General features: G+C 48.3%; 1 protein-coding gene across 1 annotated transcript; it reads left to right on the top strand.

Moving 5' to 3' along the window:
- Positions 1-2,858: 2,858 nt before the first annotated feature.
- On the top strand, positions 2,859-19,025 carry LOC144270343 (vitamin K-dependent protein C-like). The gene is made up of 8 exons (XM_077826745.1): positions 2,859-2,928; positions 5,213-5,373; positions 6,908-6,932; positions 7,594-7,704; positions 8,482-8,625; positions 14,919-15,028; positions 16,048-16,165; positions 18,457-19,025. Exons 1-8 carry the CDS (start codon positions 2,859-2,861, stop codon positions 19,023-19,025), a joined length of 1,308 nt encoding a protein of 435 aa, XP_077682871.1.
- Positions 19,026-20,868: the final 1,843 nt, after the last annotated feature.

Here is a 20,868-nt window from a genome sequence, read left to right as displayed (position 1 = left end):
CATAGGAGACTATGGTGGTTGTGCACCCAGCTGCCACTAAAATTAAATGAGATTTAGGCCTCTAACCTTCTTTGAAATATCCCACCCAAAGTGTTCCCCCCACTTCCCAGGTCATGCTTTACATGACCGTTTAAGCAGGCTGTCTTCTGGCTTTGCACTATCAATGGATAGGATGTGGTCAAAATTCAAACAGCAGAAATACTGAATTCAACATCATAAACCCAGATACCAAAAAGACAGTCAGTTGGAGAGGTGTCCACACCAAATAAGTTGTGTTAAAATAAAAAAGGGCTATTTTTCAACTATCAGATTAATTAAACGCAAAACCAAAAAACCCTACGGTCATGCAATAGTACATGTAGTATATGCATCTGGCATATTTTTTGCAAGGTAGTACAGGTACCTTGATTTTTACCATGCTTTTCTCTTCCAACAAAGACCCACCCAACTTCTGGGTAATGTAGTCCAACAGGTACTTGATACACTGTTGTTTTTTGTTTGTATTATTGTAACACCTAGAAGCCCCAGTCATGGACCAGAACCCATCGTGCCAGATGCTGCACAAATGAACAAAGACAGACAAGTATTAGAACTGTCACTACAAGGAGAGCCCAGAATGTTTTCAATGCTGATCCAGGGCCATTGAAATTAATCAGTCTTTCCATCAGGGGAGTCAGATCAGGCAATTGCACTTGTTACTGTGTCCCATTAGGGACAACAGAAATTTTGAAAAATCAGGGAATGCAAAGGTTAAGGTTCTGGCCGCAGGGTTAACTCAGCCCCTTGCCAGGTATGTGTTGTCTCTGTTGGTTTTGTGCAGCTATTGTTTGATGTTAAATGTATCCCATAAAATGGAAATTACAACTAAACAGTCTAGGCTTCCTTGAATGCCTCTAATGGTACTAACCATCCTGGCTATCTTTGCACCCTCTTTCTTGAGTCCTATGCAGACTAGACTTGCCACCTGACCAGGTTTTCCCAGGGTTGTCCCTTTTTGGACATAGCTGTTCCAGGCAACCTGTCCAGTGTTATCGGCTCAGGCTCATCCCAGATGTCCCAGGTTTCTGCATCTCAGAGGTGGCACACTAATGGCATCCTGGTTTTAGGTAGAGAAAGGCTCAGCTGAAAACTTTGGCCCCCTATCCTGCAGTCAGAGCTACACAGATGGACCCTTAAACCTGCCTGGAGTCCCAGTGAAGCCAGTGTAACTCTGCCCAGGTTCAACGGCCTGCTGCATGGATCCAATTGCAAGGCCAGGGCTTTTGTATCCCGATCTGAATCACCCCAAATACCAGGAGGATGTTTGGAGTTGGGATTTGGGATCAGACCCACTCAGATCTTAGGGATTCCTCCATCCCTTCTTGAGTCAGCAGAGTCTGCTTTCCCTTTGGTGGTCTCTGGGGACTGGAAGCTCCTCTCCCACTGTAGCCATCAGCCCCTTCCTCCCCACTTTTGAACCACAGCTGAACATGAACAGTTTTCAGAGGATTTTATTATTACAGCTACTGGTGCGACCACATCTGGGACCGTTTTGCTTCCCTTTTTACATACTTAGGATCTCTCCACTGTTTTATAATACAGATTTTATTGGAAAGATGAAATACGACAGCGGGACAAACACATAGAGTTACATGCAGTTTTCCTGGTCCCAGAGAGAAGATCAATCTCTCAAATTACCTAACCTAAATTGGAATAAAAATGATCATTTTTGGTCCTCCTGAAAGGAGGACATTTAAAAAAAAAACAGGGGTGATGGGTGTAGTATTGTGGTTCTGATTGTGTGTGTGTGTGTATTTTGTAATATATTTATTATGGAATTATAGCAAACATCTTGCTCCTGATCACATCAGTGAGGGTGAAGTGGGGAGGATGATGTGATGTTTAATCACAGAATGGGAGTTCCTAAGGGTGATGCTGCCACTGGCATGGGAATCTATGCATTCAGAGCGCTTCCTTCCAGGATGGCAGAAGTGCATGTTACGGCACTCTAGTGACCCCATGTGGCTATAAGGAGTCGGCGCTAGCCTCCTCAGCTCAAAAGGTGGTCCTGTTGTAGGGTGGGGACTGTCCAGGTGAGAAGAAAGTCGGAGAATACTAACGCACTTGCCCCCATGTAGAATAATACCGGGAATAAGACCCACCCAGTGTGGAGAAGGCAGTGGACCCTTATCTGCAGGCATTAGGATTCACCAAGAAGTAGGTTTCTCAGTTCTGCCATGGTTGCATTTACCACCATCAGCTTCAAGTGGATCTTACCTGTCAGTGGCAAAAAATAAAGCAACAGGAAGCCCAGACGTAAACAGCTCAGACCCCCAGAGGGGCCATTTTACTCATGCTCCTGGGAGCAGGGAATTGTCCCAGGAGCTGTACCCTATTTGTTGACTGACTGAAAGTAAGGCCCATGTGGCTTGAGTAAATATTTGAAGTTAGGGATTAACTAGCCTCCACCAGGGCTCATGGCAGAAGAGCAGAGAGCTGTGATTCAAACTGGTCGATCAGTAAGTGCTTCCAAAGTATTATACCCTGCTCGATTTAAGAGGGAGGCTTGTTTGGCAAATCCTGAATCTGGGAAGGGAAAAGGAGAGAGAAGACGTATGTGGGGACGCTGACAATGGTATGAAGGGAACTAGTGGAACTGTTAGGATGGACTTTAACGATCCACTGCTTTTGATTTGCACTCCGGCTGAGGAGCAAGTCGGCCTTTCAGGTGGGCTCCAGCTGCCTGGAAAACAAAGGAGGGAACAGTCTGATCTGCTGCCTAGCTAGAAATTCCTCCAGCTCGGGGAGTGCATTGGGCCCTGCCGGGGCATGCGCTTTCATTCCTCCCCTTTAATCCCCTAGGTGTGCCATTCTGCACTATGTGGAGGCTCTGTACTCTTTGGGTGTTGGTGGCTGCCTGCTCTGTGCACCGTGGACATGGGGCCTCAGGTAAGTTCCACTCGGAGTTTCTCCCTGTACTAACTAGTCTCCTTTGGTGCTATCCTGGTGCAGCTACCACTGTGGTATCCATGGGGAGAGCACTGTTGCAGACAGGCCACTGCATTGCTGCCATCATGTGTAATCCTGCCCAGAGCAGGCTGAGATGACGTGGCAGTTAAAACCCTGAGTCCGGCATATGCTGCGCTCCCCACCGCTGGGTGTGGTGGAGCTGCCCCAGGGACGGGGCAGCAGCCCAGTGACTGGTAACGCTGACAGAACAGCTATCCTAGTGCAAGGAGCCCTCACAGGGTCAGATAAGGCTCATCCTGCTGATAAAGGTAATGTCCTTCTGTGAGGGAACCCTGTCGATTTCAACCAGAGCCCTACTTCAGACCCTTCCCATTCAAAGGCAAAACCAGACAAGAACCACAAACCTAACACTGCATGAAACTTACACAGAGAGGACACCGCATGTACACACACCAGTGTATGGCCCATGGAAAGCCATGTGAGAACATGGAGGACTCATGCCTGCTGCCTCTGTAATGCAGGTATAGGGTATGTCTACACAGCAACTAGATGTGCATGACTGGCCTAGGCCAGCTGATTGGGGTTCACGGGATGGACTGTGGGGCTGTTTCATTGCTTCAGGACCCTGTGAGGTGGGAGGGGGATCCAGCCCAAGCCTGGAAGTCTACACAGCAATGAAACAGCCCTGCAGCCCAACCCCCGCCAGTCTGAATCAGCTGGCACAGGCCAGCTGTTGGTTTTTCTCTGCTTTGTAAACATACCCACGTTGACCAGTGTGTCTTCACCTCCTGGCAGGTTAGTAAGCACAGCCCCGCTCCATCCCCAAGTACTGTGCAAGACGCACCCACCCAGCAATACATGGCTGCTCAGACCATACTGGGAGGCCCCATGGCAATGAAGCCGCTGCCTCTGCTGCATCTCTCAGACTCCTGCAAAAGAACTAACAGAAAAGGGACCTTAGCACTATCACACAGCTGTACAAGCCTATCACCCACCTGCCTGCTTAACTTCCCAGGCCTCTCCATTACCCAGCTCTCTCCCCCTGTGCCCTGTGACCCTGACTGTCTGAGAGGAGGTGGGAGGGATAGCTTGGCCTCACAGTCAAGTGGTATTTCCTGCCTCTGAAACCAGTTAGATCACTCCTATCTCAGCTTCTTACTAGAGAAACAAGGCGGGGGAGGTCATATCTGTTACTGGACCTTTGGTTGGTGAGGGAGAGAAGCTTTCAAGCTACACAGAGCTCTTCTTCATGCTGTTGTCTTCAGGACCCAAAGAAGAACTCTGTGTAGCTCGAAAGCATGTCTCTTTCACCATCAGAAGTTGGTCCAATAAAAGACATTAACTCACCTGCTTTGTCTTTCTAATATTCTGAGACCAACACTCAGCTTCTTACTGTGAGGCAAATACGAAAAAGAATTGTTTAGTTGAAACAAGCAAGTAAACCGACTGCAACGAAACATCAACTAGGAATAGACCCCAGGCCTCTTGCCTCCTGGAGATCCTCCAGCCAAAGCAAGCTGTGCTTCTTGCAATATGCTCCAGGCCACCAGAGTCAGTTGGACAGTGCTCCGGCATGGCATCTGCAGTGGGTGGGTGCAGCACTGCTCCTCACGGCACATTCGTAGCAATTTGTGCAGGAGTGAACCCTCTTGAAACATCCACTGAAACAAGCCAGACCTGTGAATGGGTGCAAATGGAGGGGTACCAGTGCCAGGCATTGTGGGATAGGTGCAACAGGCTGAAGGCCCTGCAATACTTGTAAGGCAGGACTGTGCATTGACAGGAGACAGAACTATACTCAAAACAGGCTAATTAGTGCGACTGCAAAGCACTTGCTAATTACACTGTGCAGTCCCAGTGGTTCCATTACCAGTTATTCAGTTCTCTAATGGAAATGCAGCCTCTGTGTCTCAAACCCAGACACACCACGGGCCTGTCCTTCAGTCTGTTCTTGAATATTTCTACCCCAGCCGTCTTCCCACTGCCCACCTGAACATGTTCTCTGAGAAGTACCACACCAGGGCCAATGTTCTCTGGAAACTTCACGGATTCTATGTCCCTCTGGGTTTTTGAGTGTCCAGCTTCAGACCTTCTGGGCCTGACTTTTAGAGGTGCTCCTGTGCTCTTGGGCACCTCTAAAAACCAGGCAGAAGGTGTCTTAAACTGGAGATAATAAATAAGTGAATATCTCTGAAAGGGGCTGCAAACTAAGATTTGGTGCCATTCATGAGCCCCATGTTGGTTCTCCTCTCTCGGCTTCAAGTATTTTACAGCAGCAAAGATGCAAACCAAATCCTGAAAATCCAGAAGCGGGCAAACACTTTTCTGGAGGAGCTCAAGCCAGGCTCTTTGGAGCGAGAATGTATTGAGGAGCAGTGTGACCTGGAGGAGGCCCATGAGATATTTGAGACCAGGGAAACAACTGTAAGTCGTTCCCCTAAAGCTGGATGTGAGAATGAATTAACCAGTGCAACGCGATTTTGGGAACGTATTCCCATCAGGAGCATCATGAGAGCGTCCCTTAAATATCCCTCCTCTCTCTTAGGGTCAGAGCCCCTGCTTGTGTGGATGTGCAGCACTCCACTAATAGCAATGGAGCTGTGTCGATTTACACCAGTGGAGGATCTGGCCCTTAGTCTCTATTTATTCCTCGTGGTTCTGGTTGTAAAAACCAAAGCCATCCCTGTCTCCCGTGTGTGTGCTGGCAGGTCTCCCCTGGCCACTGTAGTCTTTTCCTGTCTGCCTCCTGCCCCAGCTCTCCTGCAGCCAGCCTTTCCTAAAGCCATCTTCCTTTCCCCTGCCAGCCCCACGCACGGAGCCCGTCTGCCCCTGCTTGACTCCCTCCATTGGCTTCTTGTCTATTACCACAGCACATTCAGGCTCCTCTTCCCCTAAGAGGCCTTTGGAATCTTGCCCCACTGACATCTTGCTATTTACTGTCACTTCCCTCTGAACTTTTCCTCTTTGCCCATTCCCAGCTTCTACATGTCATCCGGCAGCCTCTGCCAGGCGCCATCTCCTCTCTCTTCTTTCAAATCCCTCCTGACAGCCGCCTTTCATTTAAATCACTTTCTCCTTCCGTGTGCTCCTGCTTCCTGCACTATTCACCTCATCCAGGGTTCAGCGTATTATCTTGCTAGTATGGTAAGCTCTCTGGGGCAGAGACTGCCTCTGGCTGTGTGAATGCATGGCAGCGAGCATGGTGAGGCCCACATCTCAGTGTCCTGTGAGCTTTATTGGCAATAACACAAGGGAGACTGTATGGTAACAACATGTAGCCATTACCAAAGTGGGTGGGATTCGAGCCAATCACCTAGAAGAGGTTTCACTGTCTGGTGAATGGTCTGTCTTTTTGCTTGGCTGGGCACTGCTTGTAATTGTACACCAGAAATACAGGGGACTTACCCAGTCAGCGGTTGCCTCCTGATAGCAAAGAAGCTGATGAAGATTGAGGGAGGTAAGGGGCACAGCTGGGCCCATCACTGAGATGGCTGGGTCCTCCCAGGCCCACCAGAATCAAACACACACCCAGGACCAGCCAGCATCAATGTCCCTGAGCTCTCAGTAGTATGTAAGATGTGTGTGCTGGGATGGGGGGCCAGTGAGGGGGTTGGCTACTGGCGGTGGTGTGTGTGGGGAAAAGGCTGGTTGGGATTGATGTGGTACAGTGTACTGGGCTGGCGAGTGGTTGGGGGCAGATGGGGAGGTGTGATGAGTGGAAGAGCGGGACCTGCACGAGGGAGGTGGTATGACTACTGTGCCTTATGTTTGCAGCATCACATCCTAGCCTGCCACCCAGCCAGGTAATTGATTCTTATTACTGCTGTGTCAAAGGGAAGGACACTAGAGCTATTAGCTGGAGACCTGAACTCCACTCCTCCAAGGCAGAGAGACAGTTAAAGTTCATTCGTTAGAACAGTCTGCTTCCAGCCCTAACCCCTTTTATGTTTCTCCACAGCTAAACTTTTGGACTAAGTATGTTGGTAAGTAAGGCAAAGTTTCCAATTCCATGCCTCTCCCTTTCTTCCCCCCCCCCCCGCCCCCGTGCAGCAGGTACCTCTTCATCCTTGCAGCCATGTTCTGTATATTAATTCTCTATGTCATTCATTCCAGCTTTTACGTGTTTGCAAAGTCTGTGTTCTCATGTCACAGTGTGTATCCCCAACTACCACATGGACTGTAGGGGCAGATTCCAAACACCTCTATGCCTGTTTCCGTATCCTCTCCTAGAGCCAAGCCGCTGGTCAAAGTTGATGGGGGATCATTCCTAATCCCAGTGATTACTGTAGACCTCCCTGGTGCACACAAAGGATGAACTCCACCATTGCTCCCTAGTTCTAAGAAAACCAACCCATGCCCCTCTGCACTCAGTGCCTGCTGCCCTCCTTCCTGCCCCCAGCACACATGCCCTACCGATGTAACTCAGAACCCATCATATTGTCCTTGTGCCTTGGAGAACCTCTGGAGCAACTATACAACAGGCAAAAAAAAAAAAAAGCACCATAAAGCTCCACTGAGCTCGCAAAGCCCAGTTGCTGAGCTGATGTGGGATGGTTGGGACTGAAGAGGTCAGCTGTAGTTAATCTCTGGCCTGTGAGAGATGGTAGGTTTCATGATCTGGATTTCCCTGCATGTGTATTTCAGATGGAGATCAGTGTTTATCCAATCCTTGTTTCAATGGGACCTGTCTGGACAATATTGGACAATTTAACTGCATTTGCAACCAAGGCTGGGAAGGACGCCTGTGCCAACATGGTAAAGCTGGCTTCAATCCACCATTTTAATATTAGAAATAAAACTCGGGGGAAGGGGCAGGGAGTACCTCTGCCTGTATAGGGAAACCAACACTTCTGTCATTGCAGAACCTGTCTGCTTCTGATACTGTGTCTCTCTATTTCATGGCCTGCCAGGGGATTGTTGTTTTCTAAAATAGCATAAAACTGATCTATAATCATGGGAGAGGTCTAAGTCTCTCGCCAATGAAAATATTCCTGTAAAACAGGGTCTGCCACAACTGCTAAAGCTGTCAGCAAAACAAGAAAGGATGGATTTTGTTTGCAAGATAGTGAAAAAATGCCACAATCCAATGCAGAGATGAGCAAATTCTGAGCTGAACTATTGCAGCCTGAACTTGGAGGCTGGATCGTTTTAAAAGAGCTGATTTTCTTCCCCAGCGAACTGCTGACCAGTGTATGCAGTAGACTCATGCTCAGTGGCAAGGAAGAGAATTATCAGACCTTCAGTCTACTTCCCCGACACACTCCTTGGTATCATGCCCCTGGCCTCTCCCCCAGCACTCCCAGCGGCCAGCTGCATTCTCAATCTGCTACGAACGCCACAAAGTCAGAAGCAGAAGCTGGAATCCAAATCCATCAACTGCTATTCCCTCAAATCAAGACACTGGACAATTACCTCTCACAGTGCACCTATTCCAGTTTCAAAGGGGAACATCAAGTCCCACACTGACCTTACCATCAGGTGACTCCTAAGCCTTCTAACCTTGCATCTCTTTTCCCCTTCCCTGTTTCGCAGAGGCTAACTACACCAACTGCTCCACTTACAATGGGGGATGTGAACATTTCTGTCACGAGGATCCGAAGCAGAGCCAGCGCCGCTATTGCAGCTGTGCCTCAGGGTATCAGCTGATGGACGACCATTCCAAGTGTGAGCCCGTTGGTAAGAAGGAAGGGTGGGGTGGGAGGACACCCACAATTCTGATTTTGTACAGTGTTCCTCAAACAAAAGAATGGGGGGCACATTTCAGAAAAGAAGTGGAAGAACCATATGCAACACAGTTTCTAATAGTTCCAGTGCATCTATCCCATGCAGAGTGATTTTCTGCTTGGAATTTTTCCACTTCTTCTTCAAGTGATGGTCCCTATTGTATTCCACCAACGGTCATACGCATGCACCATGCGACCAGAGCCAGAGATTTGGAAAGGAGTAGTGTCCGTTGGTCCGTGCATTCACCCTTGTTCTGCCTTATGGTTTCGTCTGAGGTGATAAAGGGAGGGATGTACTGTCCATGCCCTCAGTTCCTTCTCATTGCCACATGGTCCAAGTCAGAGCCTCTCCTGTTCTCTCATCTCTTGTGATGCGCTTTCTAAAACACAGAAAAAAAACTGTTTTATACCTCTGTATGCTTAGTATTGTTGTTGTTTTGCAGTGGGTTAGTGATAGTTTTCAGGATTTTGGGATGCCATTTTAAAGGTCTCCCGCTTCCCCCCCACACACACACACACCCTCCCCAGGCCTGAGTACTGGATTACGTCAAAGATACCAGGGTTCAAGATCTGCACCTCCTGCCCTCGCTCGTTCTCGGTCAGTGATGAGCACCAATGCTGCTCTACTGCTTGGGAGAAGCCCACATTGCATCGAGCCGTATGCAGGAAGGCCGGGCTCTCCACCTCAAGAAGCACTTTGTGGAAGTCACAATGAGGCCACAGTTGGATCCAGACTGGGGAACTCCCCCTGTACGTCAGCCTGAGCAGTTGAGGAGCACACCTCCTACCGCAGAGACCCAGTCTGGTTCTGTTGGTACCTAGTCATGAGGCAAAGAAGTATGTGCATAAGCATGGCAGTAAATCTTCCTCTAGGCCCAGGAAGGACACTGCCTCATCCACAAGTTCTAGTCACAGAAAACGGCATGTTTCATATCTCACAAGAATGACAAGAAATTGCACAGAACACTGGTCCTGTCCACCGAGCCGTGTACCCCTTCCAGATCAGCACCGCTGAAGTCAAAGGAACCCTCAGTTCAAAGGCAGGCCTCTGTTCCAGCTCCATTTCTGACTGTGGAGTATATACTGTTGATGCCCAGGAGGCTTGAGTTGGCCCCCGAGCCTCATGAACTCTTGGCTTTGGAGGAGGTGACATTGCCACATCTTCAGGTTCAGTCTCCACCTAAGGGGGTGGGCTGTCCTACCTTGGACTTACCTCCTTCGGGCTGTGTTCCCACCCACTTCCCTACAGTTCCGCGATTTGAACCAGGCTCTGACTTTTTGGCATTGGAGGACTCGGACAAAGAGCAGGGTCCGCCCCTCCCGTACTGAAGTTTCTGACGAGTCAGTGGCAGTGCCCTTCCTATCCGCAACAAAGAAGACTGGTACACCACTACTTGGGGCCCTCCACAGCAACCGTCAAATCTGCCTTGTTGGCCATACTGGGGGCCCCAGCCCCAGTACCTACCTTCAGAACCTTCCCACTCAGCTTGAAAGGAGTCCCCCATCTTGCCTCTTCGACCATCATTGAGTAGGTGCTCAGAATTCCAATACTGGGAGGAAGAACCGCTTAGCCCAACTCCGACGGTACCACCAGAACTGGAGCAGTTCCCTTCCTTGTTCCTGGATGCACAGTGTCTTTGACTCCCTCCTTGTCCCCAGACTATCACCGGTTCCAGGACCTGTTAAACAAGATGGCTGAACACCTCTACATCCCACTGGAGGAGGTCCAGGACAAACTGTACCAGCTGCTTGACATCTTGCATGTCTCGGTACCGACCAGAGTAACTGAACATTCTGCAACCAGCCCAGACTGTCTAGCACACTCCAGCCACTTGTGTATTCACCCCCAAGGAGGTGAAGAAGAGGTACTATATGCCCGCGAAGAGGTCTGAGTTTCTGTTTTCTCACCTCCCACCCAATTCCCTTGTCATACAGGTGGCAATGGAGTGAACCTGGCAACAACACCCATGCTCTACCCTGGCAGACAAGGAGGACAAGTGACTGGATCTTCTGGATCACAAGGTCTTCTCCTCTGCCAGCCTTCAATTTGGAATCTCAAATTACTTGGACCTATTCGCTAAATATTACTTCCTTACCTCCGGAAAGTTGTCTGCAAAATCCACCAAGCTCCCCAAGAAAGATCATGCCTGCTTCCAGGCTATGTTACAGGAGGGGAAACTGGTCATGAGGACGACACTTCAGGCTGCAGTGGATGTGGCAAACACTTCTTCAGTGCACGATGACTATGGGTATCGTCACGTGAAGCGCATGGTGGCTACTTCATCAGATTTCCCAAGGGAAGTCCAACACGCCACAGAGGACCTCCCTTTCGATGAGTCTAATCTCTTCAATGAGAGGACTGAGGATTCCCCTCTACTCCAAGGACTCCAGAGCCACTGTACAATCACTGGGTATCTACATACCAGCACCCAAGCACAAGATCTACCACCTACGACCAACACGACGATTCAGAGCTTCTCAATCCTTCTATCAGTGGCCCAGTGAGCCTACTCACAAATGACAGAAGATCCAATAGCCCCATCCTCTCAGTTCATTGTCATAGCCTTCAGCATCTCATACTCAGTCTTTGCAGAAGTGATATTTCTGAGTGAATCTTGTGACCCACCAACCACCTTGCCTCATGCCATACACTCAACCCACCCCCTTTGCGGGGCATCTAGCACTCTTCTCACCAGCATGGAGTGCGATAACAATGGACAAGTGGGTCCTGGATGTCATTCAACATGGCTATACAATTGAGTTCATGACACTACATCACCCTTGTCCTCCGGCCTCGCCTCAGGGATCACTCTTATGACAGTATCCTCGCCCTAGAAGTGGACTCCCTACTCCAAATGGGAGTGATAAAACCCGTTCCTATGACCTATTAGGGCACAAGGTTCTATTCCTTCTAGTTCCCAAGAAGAAGGGTGGGTGGAGACCGATCTTAGATCTCCATCGTCTCAACCACTTCATACACAAGTCAAAGTTTCATATTTTCACCCTAGCAGCCATCATACCTTCACTAGAAAAAGACATGTGGTTTATGGCTCTCAATATGCAGGATGCTTACTTTCATGTAGATATCCGTCCTACCCACAGACATTTCTTGAGATTCACAGCAGGCCTTCAATACTTCCAATACAGGTTTCTACCATTCAGACTTACCACTGCTCCACAGGCTTTCACTGAAGTTTTCTCTGTGATGGTGGCCCACCGTCAGCATCAAGGGGTTGTTATGTTACCTTATCTCAAAAACTGGTTGATAGCAGTGTGATCCAAAGGGGGACTTGAGCCTTGACCTCCATGCTGCTCACACTCCTCTCCTCCCTGCGGGTGAATGTAAACATCGAAAAATAGATTTTGGATCCTACACAGGCTCTCGAATTCATTGGGGCCTGCATCAGTGCAGTCTCAGCACATGCCTGCCTACCTACTGGAGGAAGGGTTCCAGACGCTACAAGAACTGATTACCAGCGTGGTCTCTGGTCCTTCTGTTCCATCCAGGACTTGCCTTTCCCTTCTTGGTGGCCTGCATGTACATTACTGCCATCACTCACCTTCACTTTCACTGCTTGCAGCTGTGGCTCCGGAAGGCCTATACTCCAATACACGGTATTATGGACTTCCTACTGACAGTTCCCCCTGGGATTCTTTCCTCTCTCCAATGGTGGAAGGACCCTGGTCAGATCTGCACCAGGATGCCCTTCCTCCTGTTCTCCCCAAGCACGACGATGATCACAGGCACTTCACTCATTGGATGGGGCACCCACATGGGTGAGCACATGATACAGGGGACTTGGAGTACTTGGGAATCCTGGATGCACATTAACATCCTGGAACTTCGGCCAATGTAGAGAGCATGTCGCACATTTCTCCCATCCATTCACTCCCATCATGTTCTCATCATGTCAGACAACACCACGTCAGACAACACCACCACCTTTTACTACATCAAGAAACAAGTGGGCACGAGGTCGTCAGCACTCTGTGTGGAAGCTGTTCATCTTCGGGATTGGTGTGTTACCCACAAGACACTGTTGTCGGCAGCATATCTTCCCAGGACTCAGGATGTAATTGCATACTCTCTCAGCAGGAAATTCACTGCTGACCATGAATGGGAGCTCCATGACACCAAGGCCACAGACATTTTCAACTACTGGGGGACTCTGACCATGGACCTCTTCACCTCCCACACCAACAGCAAATGCACTGGGGAGCGGGGGGGCACCTTGGCACCCTTTACCAAGAAGATACCCTAGTCATCTGCTGGTTGGACCAGGTCAATTATGCCTTTCCTCCCCTACTGCTCCTGCCGCATGTCCTACACAAGATCTGACAGGAGAGAGCAACAGTCATTCTGATCGCCTCATTCTAGTCTCACCAGTTTTTGTTTCTCCTCCTTCTCACATGTCAGCACATCCCCCATTTCCACTGCCAGCTTTCCCGGGACTCCTCACACAAAATGGCAGCAGGATCAGACATCCCAATTCGCAGACACTTCACCTACGAGCTTGGTTTTTGGATGGGCATTTTCGCTAGAGTGAGAATGTTTGTCTGCAATACAAGACATCTTCTCATGTAGCAGAAAAGACTCCATGAGGTGGTCCTATAGAGCCAAGTGGAAGCATTTCACCTCATGGGCCCAGCGGAGGGGTGTTTCCCCTAAGAATGTAGGCACTCCTCTTCTTCTGGACTACCTCCTGTCCCTGAAGGCATCAGGACTCACTCTCAACTCCATCAAGGTGCATGTAGCCGCTATTGGTGCTCTCCACCCCCCTGTCTTTATCACCTCAGACAAACCAAATCTCCCCTTGACTACCAGGGTTTGGAAGGGCCTGCTCCAGACTTATCCAGCCGTTCACCCCATTGCTCCCCAACGGGACCTCAACCTTGTTGTCTGGGTGTTCGACGAAATCTCTATTTGAACCTATGGCTTCCTGCTCCCTGTCACTCCTTTCCATGAAGGTTGCCTTTTGGGTAGCTATTACTTCTGTAAGAAGGGTAGCTGAACTGGGGGCCATGATAGACTCTCCCTTTACCACGTTCCATAAGGACAAGATTTCCCTGCACTTGCATCCCAAGTTTCTGCCAAAGGTTGTATCCTGCTTTCATCTCAACCATCCTATACACTTACCTGCTTTCTTCCTAAAGCCTCACACCTCAGTGGAGGAATGGCACCTTCGCTCCCTTGACATCCGCAGAGTCCTGGCCTTCTACTTGCAGAGGACAAGATCATTCAGGACGTCCCCTAGACTCTTTATCGCTCTAACAGAAGGGACTAAGGGGCAAACAATCTCCACTCTGACTATCTCAAAGTGGGTTTTGGGGTGCATTACACTCTGCTATCTGTTATTGGGACTGTCTCCACCCATTGGGGTATGAGCCCATTCCACAAGAGCCCATTCTACTACAGTCGTGCTTCATGACATACCACTTACAGACATATGTAGGGGGGCCATGTGGAGTTTGATACATACTTTCTCTTCCCATTGCACCTTAGTGTGAGACTGGAACGGTTGCCTTGTTTGGCATGCCTGTTCTCCATTCCACGGTTCCAACATCTTCCTCCACTGTCCTCCTAACTAGGTACTACTTGTTAATCACCCTCAGTGGAATACAATAGAGACCATCACTTGAAGAAGAAGAGGAGGTTACTTACCTGTAACTGGAGGTTCTTTGAGATGTGTGGTCCCTATCTGTGTTTCAACGCACTCACCTTCCCCACTGCTGCGGATCTGTTCAATTTGCTGTGGAGAAGGAACTGAGGGCACGGTCAGTCTGTCCTGCCCTTTATCATCTCAGACAAAACCATAAGGTAGAGCAAGGGCACATGCATGGATCAACGAATACTACTGCTTTTAAAATCTCTGGCTCCGGACATATGGCGCATGTGTATAACCCTCAGTGGTACACAGATAGGGACCACACATCTTGAAGAACCTCCAGGTACAGGTAAATAAGCTCCTTTTATTGGAATTAGAAATCAATCATGTATCTCTGTGTTAGGAACTCCTCACATAGTCAAACTCCACCAGAGGATCGGGGAATTTCCCCCACAGCGAAACAATGAGGGAATGCAGAGAAGCCATTGAGAGCATCTCGCAGAAGCAAGGAGACAGGGTGAGGGTTTTTTGGAACAGTAGTGAGTTAGAGAGTTTCTTGTTTAATAAGCTGACTGTGATAAGTGATTGTGTTGAATTGGCTGGATTTTGCTGGTTGACCTCTGTGTTTTATCTCTTGTAGTGGAGTTCCCCTGCGGAAGGGTGAAGGCAGATCACATGGAGCTCAAATCAGGTGTCCAAATTCGACTCATTTCAGGGAAAAGGGGAAGAAAAGGAGACAGCCCCTGGCAGGTGAGAGATAAATAATCTTTCGTGGTGGAGCTTTCAGTCTGTACCCAGAACTGCTTCATATGCACAGGAAAGCACTTCGGTCACAAACGATGGGACTACCACGTGCTAAGCTTCCCCTTGCTTTAGACTTTCCAAGGCCAAGTCAAAAGTTGGAGCGCCGAAGCGAATGTAACTTTTGCTGTATTTTGTTAGCCTTACCACTCTTTGCCAAGCTACTAACCATTCCAATGCAAGCAGCATCAGGATGTACCTGCCTGTGGTGTCCCACCAAGCTGGGGACAGCCACTTCTCGAACGTATTGAATGCCTCCTGCAGCACACTCTGGCTACCGTAGTACCATCCCGGTAGCGTCTGAACGAAATCTTTGTTGGTTTAGGACAGCTTTGTTTTTATAAATGTAAAACAAGCCTTGCCAGGCATCGGTTAGCGTTACAGAGCATGCTTTAGTCTAACAGAATATACCAGAGCTTTACAGAGCATGCTGGGGGCTCTCAGAGGAAGGATCCACCGTACGGCCCCTACCAGGCCATTAGAGAAAGCGTTCTTCTGCCAGCCCGAGTCTCATGTACACTAAGATCCCTGTACACCACTGTGGCAGCATAAAGAGCTCTTAGCAAAAACGAGAATCAGCCCAAGACATTTTACTCACTTCAGGCACACGGTGGTAGTTGGGCTAAACCGTCTCTTGCTTGAGTTGAGAGTCTCCAGAACTCAGAAGGACCAGAATGATTCCAACTGCTGGTCCGCAGCATCTCCTGAGCAGTGAGCCCAGTCAGCAAGAAACATGAAAACTGATTTAGATGGAACGCTTAAAACCCAAACCTTCATTCCACGCGGACTGTAGATATCTTGTTAGGATGCTTCTGTCCACCAAACGAGGAACTTTGACCTCTGCTAATGTCACGTGCTCTGGCACCTGAAGGTGCAGTGTAGACGGCTGCATGGAGAAGGAATATATCATATCCTACATGTCTGAGCTGGATCCTGTGGTGCTGTACTTCTCTATTTCTTTGTTTCAGACCATGCTGCTAGATGGCAGGGGAAAGTTTAAATGCGGAGGTGTTCTCATCCATCCCTCCTGGGTTCTAACGGCAGCACACTGCGTTGAGGACAAAGGGAGGTTCAAAGTAAGACTTGGTATGGAAAAAAGACCAGCCCCTGTGCTACCCTCTTTTAATATATTACATTCTAATTCAGGATCCTTTTGGGAGAAGGATGCCAGATTATAGAGGGAGCATCTCATTCTGCATATAGAACTGGGTTGGCTAGGCAGCCCGTCATACCTAGCTGAGATTTAAAAAATATATTAATAAACCCATCTGATTTCATTTGAGCATCTAAGAGCCTGCCTAAGAACTAAGTGGGCTGATACATTGTGAGCACTCCTGCATATCTTGGAAGTGAAGTAAAGGGGAAGTAAAATTCCCACACTGTAATCTGGGAACTGAGATGGGGGATCCCACACTCTGGAGCTTGGTATGTGTTTCTACTCTCAAACCCTCTGTGCTTACACACAACCGGCGGGGTGGTGGGCCTGCACTCAGTGCCACAGGGCTAATGAGAATGTTGCTGTTTAGGAAGCATGTCTAGATTCCTGAGCCCAAATCTGGAATAGGCCACGAGTACTAGACGTGCAGAGGAGTCTTAATCTAGACCCAGTTGGGCATGCGTCCATCTTGCAAAACTACCCAACAGGGTGGCTTACTTGGAAATCTCCGCTCAGGGGAAGGGTGGATTTGAAGTCGACAGGTTGCTACAGATTGAAGGCACAGGCAGATTGGGGTGGAGTGCCATGTACAGTACATCGCCACTGCTAGCCCTGCACACATACGAAGTATATGAAGCATGGGAAAATGTCCACCAAATTTACCCCTGAATTACCAAACAAAAACCACCACAAGCATTGTTCCCTTCACATTCAAATAAAACCCCTTTGGAGGAGCATTTTCTACCTATCTGCTCTGACAACAAAGGAATAATACACCCTCTGCCTCAGCTGCTTAGTCAGTGAAAATACTTTTTGTTAAGTGTGGTACAGAAGACACAGGTATGAAATATCCCACTAGGGGAATCAATGGTACCACTGCCCCGAAATCTGAGATGCCAGCTTGGGCATAAATACCACTATGAGAAACTTTTCTGATCTACCACTCTGATCATGTCTTTGAGCCCCTTCACTGGCTCTCTTTTCTCCATTGCATCAAAGGCAATCTTCTTGTCCTTTCCTTTAAGGCCCTTCACAGTTTGGGCCCTCCCTGCTCATCTGCTGTTGTATCTCATTGTGTTGCCCCTAGCTGCCTCCACTCTGTGCCAGCAGTGAAAAACTCTCTCGCATGCCCCTTCACTCTGTCTTCCATGTAGCCCTTTAGATATGGAACTGTCCTCCTGGAACTGTCCATAAAGTCACTATGCTGGGGTGATGAAGTTTCAAGTGGCCAATGGGTGTGCAGCACAATGACAATTGTTAAGTCTTAGGTGGTCATGGATTTCTTACAATACATATCCCAGATTCTAGGATGGACTAGTCCAGAAAGTCAGTCCCTAATAGCATAGGCGCTGACTCTGTGGGTGCTCTGGGGCTGGAGCACCCATGGGGAAAAATTGGTGGGTGCTCTGCACCCACCGGCAGCTCCCCTCCCCGCCCCTGCTCACCTCTGCTATGCCTCCTTCCCTGAGCATGCCACCGCTCCGCTTCTCCCCCTAGCTCCCAGTTCTTGCCACGTGAAACAGCTGTTTTGCGACGGCAAGCACTGGGAGAGAGGGGGGAAGGGGCGCGCTCTGAGAAGAGGCGGGGCTGGCGCGGGGATTTGGGGAAGGGGTCCAATAGGAGCAGGGAGGGTGCAGAGTTGGGGTGGGGACTTTGGGGAAGGGGTTGGAATGGGGTGGGGCAGGGGCGGGGCCAAGCGCCCACCAGTGCCTGGAAAAGTTGGTGCCTATGCCTAATAGTCTTTATGTCAGGGAGTTCAACCAATCAGCCACTAACCACACGTCCAAGAACTCGTACAAGTGTATTGCTTTTGCTGTGCTATAAGCATGTTCCCCCCAACTGTTATGCTGGGTCCCACGAAAGTACCCCACAAGAAATTCTCTCCAGTTGTACAATTGCCATTGTAATATGGACACTCTAGGGTAACACAGAAGAGTTTGTGTCTTCATTGTGTTGATATATTTATGCAGTGCTGCATAATATGTGCATGATACTTTATAGGTAAATCAAAAGATGATGTCCCTGTCCTGTGGAGTAAGGAGTGGGAGGCCAGTTAAATATAACCCTGTTAAGATAGAACAGGGTAACTTGAGCAAACTCATATTTTAAGAAAACAGGGACAAAGCTGAGCACTCAATGTATTTTAGTCCTAATGTGGTTTGATGCAGGGGGTGGGGCTGTCAGGAGCCCAGTAACACCTCTCACCTCATTGCTCTTCCAGGGGAATACCACCGTCTGCGGAATGAGGAAACGGAGCAAACCATTAGGGTTGACAAGCTAGTGAGCCATGAAAACTACAGCAAGGAGACCTCCGATAATGACATAGCCATGCTGCATCTGGCTCAGCCCATGATTTTCAACAAATTTGTGCTCCCTGTTTGTCTTCCCACCAAGAAACTAGCAGACCAAGAGCTGACAGCGAATGGGAAGCAGATGGTGGTGACTGGCTGGGGGAGCAAAAGTGACGTCTCCTCGAATTACTCTATTGTTCTCAGTTACATCGAAATCCCCATGGTCCCACGGAATGAGTGTGTCCAAGCTATGAGGCATGACATCTCTGAGAACATGCTGTGTGCAGGGATTATTGGAGACAAGCAGGATGCCTGTGGTGGGGACAGCGGAGGCCCCATGATCACTAAGTTCAAGAACACTTGGTTCCTAGTGGGACTGGTGAGCTGGGGAGAAGGTTGTGGGAAAATGGAGAAGTTTGGAGTCTACACCAAAGTCAGCCAATACCTGGAGTGGATCCACCAGCAAATTAAAACAATGGACAACTCATCTAAGGGCTGATTCTCATTAAGAGGAATTGGGACCATTGTGGCCATATGCTAATGACAATACACAGTACAATGTGCTGTCATGTCTTCTGGTATTAAAGCTAGAGTATATAAAGCAAGAATATGTTAACTGTGTGTACTCTTTTCCTTGCTATTTTCCTCATCTTAGGTAGTTATTTGTTTATTTGTAGGGACACCAGTTGTGACTCAGGGCCCCAGTGTGCTAAGTATTATACAATTACATGTCGACAAGATGGGACCTGACCCAAAGAGCTTGCAATCCGAGTATGAGACAAAATATATGATGTTATGCACCAGCCTGCAATTGACTTATCTAGTCACCTGAGCTGTTTGGGAGCTGAGGTGCAAGGTTGAGAATTTTTGTCCTTATGAGTTGAACAGTCCAGATGAACATAACAGTGATTCACATTCAAGCAATATAAGACTAAGGTGTACAAAGCAGCATAGGGAAATTGGAGAACTGACTCCTATTTGGCTGGGCACTTAAACCGCTTGGGTTAGTTTTGAAAATCTCTAAATGTTCTATGACTAAAGTGTTTTCTTAAAATTAAAGTGTAAGTGGGAGTTTGGTTTTTCCATATGCCAGCTTAAGGGGAAATTATTTCAGTTTTAAAAGGCAAGATTTAAAGAGGTACTTTCTCACTAGGGAAACAGGAAATGATAGCATGGATAACTCTATCATCGTTAACCCAGGTTACGGTTTCAGTCTTACGTGGCACATTTACGAGTTTTTCACAATTTTCAGCTTGCTCCCTCACAGTCAATCCAGTCTTTCAACTCAGTGCTGTCATTATAACATTGCTGCATCCACTCGCTCATCCGTGTCTTCTCCCAGAGTTCACACTTCGTGAGCTCAGTGAGACTTCCCCTCAGACTCAGTTACTTGCAAATTCAGGCAAAGAGACTGCTCCCATCGGAGCCAATGGATATTCTGCTGTTGACTCTAAAAGGAGCAAGAGAAGAGCTTTAATTCCTAACTTTTACAACACGTCCAGATGAACAATGCACATATGATTCCCTTGTTTCGCAATTATTGGACAAAACCACACGTATTTTGTTAATGCCCCTTAGTTGGTGTAGAGATTGCAACCAGTTCTGTTACTTTATTTATAGATCTGTGTAATCAGTAAGAATCATAGATTCATAGATACTAAGGTCAGAAGGGACCATTATGATCATCTAGTCTGATCTCCTGCACAATGCAGGCCACAGAATCTCACCCATCCACTCCTGAAAAACCTCACCTACATCTGAGCTATTGAAGTACTCAAATCGTGGTTTAAAGACTTCAAGGAGCAGAGAATCCTCCAGCAAGTGACCTGTGCCCCATGCTACAGAGGAAGGTGAAAAACCTCCAGGGCCTCTTCCAATCTGCCCTGGAGGAAAATTCCTTCCCGACCCCAAATATGGCGATCAGCTAAACCCTGAGCACATGGGCAAGATTCACCAGCCAGACACCCAGGAAAGAATTTTCTATAGTAACTCAGATCCCACCCCATCTAACATCCCATCACAGGCCATTGGTCCTATTTACCATGAATATTTAAAGATCAATTAATTACCAAAATCATGTTATCCCATCATACCATCTCCTCCATAAACTTATTGAGTTTAATCTTAAAGCCAGATAGATCTTTTGCCCCCACTGCTTCCCTTGGAAGGCTATTCCAAAACTTCACTCCTCTGATGGTTAAAAACCTTTGTCTAATTTCAAGTCTAAACTTCCTGGTGGCCAGTTTGTATCCATTTGTTCTTGTGTCCACATTGGTACTGATCTTAAATAATTCCTCTCCCTCTCCGGTATTTATCCCTCTGATATATTTATAGAGAGCAAT

The sequence above is a fragment of the Eretmochelys imbricata genome, chromosome 9, assembly GCF_965152235.1.
Source record: "Eretmochelys imbricata isolate rEreImb1 chromosome 9, rEreImb1.hap1, whole genome shotgun sequence".
Taxonomy (NCBI): Eukaryota; Metazoa; Chordata; order Testudines; family Cheloniidae; genus Eretmochelys; species Eretmochelys imbricata.
Note: the sequence above shows the minus strand (reverse complement) of the source record. Positions and strands in the feature narration are given on the sequence as shown.